We start from the raw sequence: 4,772 nt of genomic DNA, 5'->3' as shown, positions 1-4,772 counted from the left end.
GTGACCTAGAAAAATTGGAGGATTGGGCCAAAAGAAATCCACAACGTTCAACAAGGACAAGTGCAGAATTCTGCACTTGGGGCGGAGCACTCCCATGCAGCAATACAGGCTGGGGGCTAACGGGCTGGGCAGAAGCTCTGCAGAAAAAGACCTGGGGGACAACAAGCTGAATATGAGCCAGCAGTGTGCCCTTGCTGCCAAGAAGCCTAATGGCATACTGAGCTGCACTGGTAGGAGTATTGCTAGCAGGTCAAGGGAAGTGATTATTTGCCTCTATTCAGCATTGGTGAGGCCACATCTGGAGTACTGTGTCCAGTTTTGGGCTGCCCAATACAGAAAGGATGTGGACAAATCAGAGGGAGTTCAGTTGAGGGCAACAAAGATGATTAGAGGGCTGGGGAACATGACTTATGAGAACAGGTGAGGGAACTGGGCTTATTTAGTCTGCAGGAGAGAAGACAGAAGGGATTTAATAACAGCCAGCACCTACCTGAAGGGTGGTTACAAAGAGGATGGAGCTAGGCTGTTGTCAGTGGTGGCAGATGACAGAACAATGGTGTCAAGTTGCAGCAAGGAAGGTTTAGGTTAGATATTAGGAAAAACTCTCTCATGAGGAGGGTAGTAAAAGACAGATTGTGGAATCTCCATCCTTAGAGGTTTTTAACACTCAGGTAGACAACACCTAGGCTAGTATGATATAGTCAGGGCTGGTCCTGCTTTGAGCAGGGGGTCGGACTAGATGACCTCCTGAGGTCCCTTCCAACCCACATTTTCTATGATTCTATGAATCATTGATTGTTGAAAATTTCAACAAAATTGATATGCTCTCTTACTGATGTAATCTCTCAAAGTATTTCTGTGTTGTTGAATCAGCACTTTTAATTGGAAAACTCCTAATTTAGAAAAAATTTGGCCAGCTCTATTGATTATATCAAGATTTGGATCAAACATTTAGTCTCTCGAAGGGACCAGGACACTCTTTCAATAGACTGTGAAGAAAAAACAAAGAGATTTGTACCAGTTACTTTTAAAATGGCAATAATTTGAAGGTGCTGAGAGATATACAGCATTAGAAATGTCAACTGTAGCTCACCACTGTGAGACAGATGGCATTCAGCATGCATTTTTGACAACTTTGCCTGGACTCTTCCCACAATCCATCATGACTGGGACTTCTGCTTAGGTTCCAGACCTCTGAGAAGCAACAGACTGTTTTAACAACCTGGCACCAAAGTCAAGCATGTTTCCTACCCTCCCCCTCTGACTGACCCTTAAGCCACGGAGAGGTTACTTAAATGAGCAAGAGGTTTGAAGTTTTGATAATTTATGACCCACTAAAGAATGGAATGCATTATCTATAGTACAGTATAAACAAACCAGAAGCTTCTCCTTTTAATAAAATTCAACTATTTTCTAGTCATGCTAAATGACAAGATATCAGTGTATTTTTTATTATTTTTATTGTTGTTATTATTATCAGCCTGGAAAGAAGAGGAAACCTATAGTGAATAAATCTTTAAAAACTTATAAGGATAATCTTATAAGCATAAGAATGCATATGAAGGATATAAATAAGAACATCAACATTATCATTAATATTATTATTAATAATAATAGCCTTAACATATATTCTTATGTATATTAGATTGTGCTTATAAGTTTTTATGATTTACTAGCTATAGGTTTCCTCTTCTTCCCAGGCCTATAGAATTGGTGTCATAGTATCACAGTGAGGGAGCTTGATAGGCAAATAAATAAATACACACACACATACATATATAAGTAGAACTAAACATTTTTATACATCTCTAAATATATTTAAAACAACATTTTCTGCAAAACATGACGTGGCATAAAAGGTCTTACTAAGCCTTCTTTGAAAAAAAAACTATAACACATGGGGAGAATGCTTTTTTCACTTCTAAAGAAGTAAGCCATCCCACACACAGCTTACTGTTATTAATCATTGGTGTTGTGACAACAGCAGCGAGTCCCATTCTTGGGTCACTATGCTGGGCTCAGTACAGATGAAACAAAGCTAGTCCCCATCCCCGAAACTTACAGTCTAAATAAAGCCTTAAAAATGACTAAAATCTTGACATTACTGCAGTGTGTCTGCCCCTCCATTTCTCCTCTCTAAAAAGAAGATGATTAAATTGATTATATGCAATTAAAATGGTATCAGCTTTAAGCACAGTGAGAAAAATGAATCATGTAAAATATATATATGTATGTATATGCTGTATTCTATTTTATATTTTAACTGCAGAATTATGCTAAAACCCTTTTAACCAAATTTTCCCAGATGCCTCTGTTGCTTTTCATAATGCAGGTAAATGAACTAGTGTGATAATGAGTTCCCAAACCTTGTTAGAAGAAAATGTATTAAGTGCCTTGGGCATGTTGATGGGGCAATGAGTGACATCCAGGTCACAAAGCCTCAGTTAATGATGAGAAAGGGGCCTGGTTGCAATGAGGGAAAAAATCCTTTTTTAAGACCCAAACTTTGCTCAGCCTGTTTGATCTTGACAAACTGACACCTTCTAGGGACCACCCATGCACCTTCTCACAGCACCTGATCCTTTTAAGGGTGCAATGCAATATTAGCACTGTTAGGTGTGCAAACCCATATACATGATTTACAAGATAATCCCTGACATTTCAAATAGGAATCCATGGTGTCAAAAAACATTCTGACCTATTGTGGTCTTTCTAAGTTTTTTGCAATCATTTTTCTGTCGTCAAGAAATAAGTGTAAGCTAAGAGCTGGCATTTTCCAAGGGGTATCTTCAGTCTAAGGGGAGTTGCCTTGTGTCTCAAAAGGTTGAGAAGGCCGTGGAGCCACCTTGGCACGCTACTTACCCACTGCTCTTGAGCAATTTGTCTATGAAGTAGTGGAGAGCTGGCTTAGGTTTTCAAAGGCTATGTCTCTATACCACTTTCCCAGCACTCTTTGTTGAAAGCACCAGTGAGAATCCTAGCCCTGCCCACCTGCTCCAGCTGTCATGCCCAGTCCAGAAATAAGTTTGTGAAGCTGCTGTAAGGGGACACCCCATCACAGCTCTCTGCTACTGCACAGACAAATTGCCCAAGAGCAGTAGGTAAGCAGCGTGCCAAGGTGGCTTCACCACCATCATTCTGAGTCGAGCATGTGCAAAACTGAAACAGGATGGGGCCATGCTTCTTGGTGGTGCTCTGAAGAATACCAGGGAAGAAGTGAGGATGTGTCCTTAGAAGAGCCTCCTACCTATTGAATGAATCATGCACCAAAGAAGATCAATAGCAAGTCCGTTAGTTAACTACCTGGCGGCCAGTTATCCATCAAGCAGTAACTGGGTTCAATCAAGATTTGTCCTGGACATGTCTGATTGGACTGAACCACAGTTAGTAAGAGAAACAAAGCCTAGTGACTGGCAGAGTGATGCTTTTATAACACCCAGGACTAAAGTGCAGCAGAAAAGAAGTGCTTGTAACTTTAAAAAGGTAGGAATCCAGCCAGTTGAACCAGTTATCTTTTGTTTACTGAGCAATTAAGCCCTTGTAGAGTAATTCAGCTAGTGCAGTGGAAAGCAAAAGATTTTCCTTTGTTGAAAATTTCACCATGGCAACGAATAAGGATGATGTTAAAAATGTTGTGGTTGAATATGTAGCTAAACATGGAACTGTGTCCACAGTGTGGGATGCTGAGGGTGTAGAAAACCCATGAGAAGTTATTAGTAATTTGTTTAAACAAACAGTAGAAGGAACAATAAAAGGTAAAAAAAAAAAATTTAAAGGATCTCTTATGCTATAAAAACATGGGAGGTAAAGGAAAAGGTGAAATCTAATAAGAGGCAAATTGAAGATTAGCAGCAGATGCTGGATTGAAGCAACTGTCTTAACACTTCAAGGTAACCAGCCACCCGGAGCCTTTGTTGGCAGGCAGGGTGTATAAATCTGATAAATAAATTTACCATTAAAAAAAAAAATGGCATGCCAGCTCCAGGAGTATTAGATTCAACTTGCCCTGGAGAGAAATGAAAAACAACTGGGTAAGCAGGACCCAAATGATCTAAAAGGTGCTTACAGGATAGTACAAACGCAACAAACAGAAATGGGAGGTCCACTTACCCATAAAGAATTCAATCAGAAACAGCAGGAACTGGGGAATCAAATCCAAGTTCGAAGAGGACAGTTTGCTGCACTAAACACCTGGTTGGTGGCCCAGTGCAACTCCTCCAAATGGATTGACAAAAATCAAAAAGTTGTGAACTATGACAGCAAACAAGGCAAGCCTCAGATAATGGGACTCAGTGAGAGTCTTTCAGTAGCCATGGTGACTGAAAACAAAACCAATAAGTCAACTAAAACATATAATGGAAATACCACTGGAACAGAGTCATTTTTTTAGATGGTGGTGATACATGGGCCTGTGTGAAGTGGCTAGTATTCGCTTCGGATTCAGATTCGGACAATTTGAGGGACAGTGATTCAATTCGGTGAGTCAAATCACTGTCCCAAATCAATTCAGCTAAATCCGGTTCAGAGATCTGGCTGCTGCCAAATCTCTGAAACACCCAGGCCCATCCCCTGCCCATTCTCCTGGCCCAGTATTGCTTGCCCCACCTGCCCCAGCTCCCAGCACTAGGGGAAAAAAAGGCCCCGACTTAGCAGGTGCTGCTGGGCAGGAGGCGATCCCCGCTGCCCCACTGCCCCATGCTGCATAGTGGGCTTTGCATGAGCCCCCGGACCCCTCCCCTTGCTCCCCCAACACCCCCACAGGTGCCCCACCC

The 4,772-nt window shown here is 41.4% G+C and overlaps 1 protein-coding gene across 1 annotated transcript in view; it reads right to left on the bottom strand.

Annotated features, from left to right (window-relative positions):
- MB (myoglobin) overlaps nt 1–4,264 on the bottom strand; it is a 13,068-nt gene extending 8,804 nt beyond the window's left edge. The window contains exon 1 of the mRNA XM_019515306.1: nt 4,111–4,264. Within this exon, the coding sequence (XP_019370851.1) occupies nt 4,111–4,114 (4 nt within the window). The 5' untranslated portion in view covers nt 4,115–4,264. The remainder of the gene's footprint in view (nt 1–4,110) is intronic.
- Between the last annotated feature and the right edge of the window lie 508 nt (nt 4,265–4,772).

The sequence above is a fragment of the Gavialis gangeticus genome, unplaced genomic scaffold (genome assembly GCF_001723915.1).
Source record: "Gavialis gangeticus isolate Ggan-Ray unplaced genomic scaffold, GavGan_comp1, whole genome shotgun sequence".
Taxonomy (NCBI): domain Eukaryota; kingdom Metazoa; phylum Chordata; order Crocodylia; family Gavialidae; genus Gavialis; species Gavialis gangeticus.
Note: the sequence above shows the minus strand (reverse complement) of the source record. Positions and strands in the feature narration are given on the sequence as shown.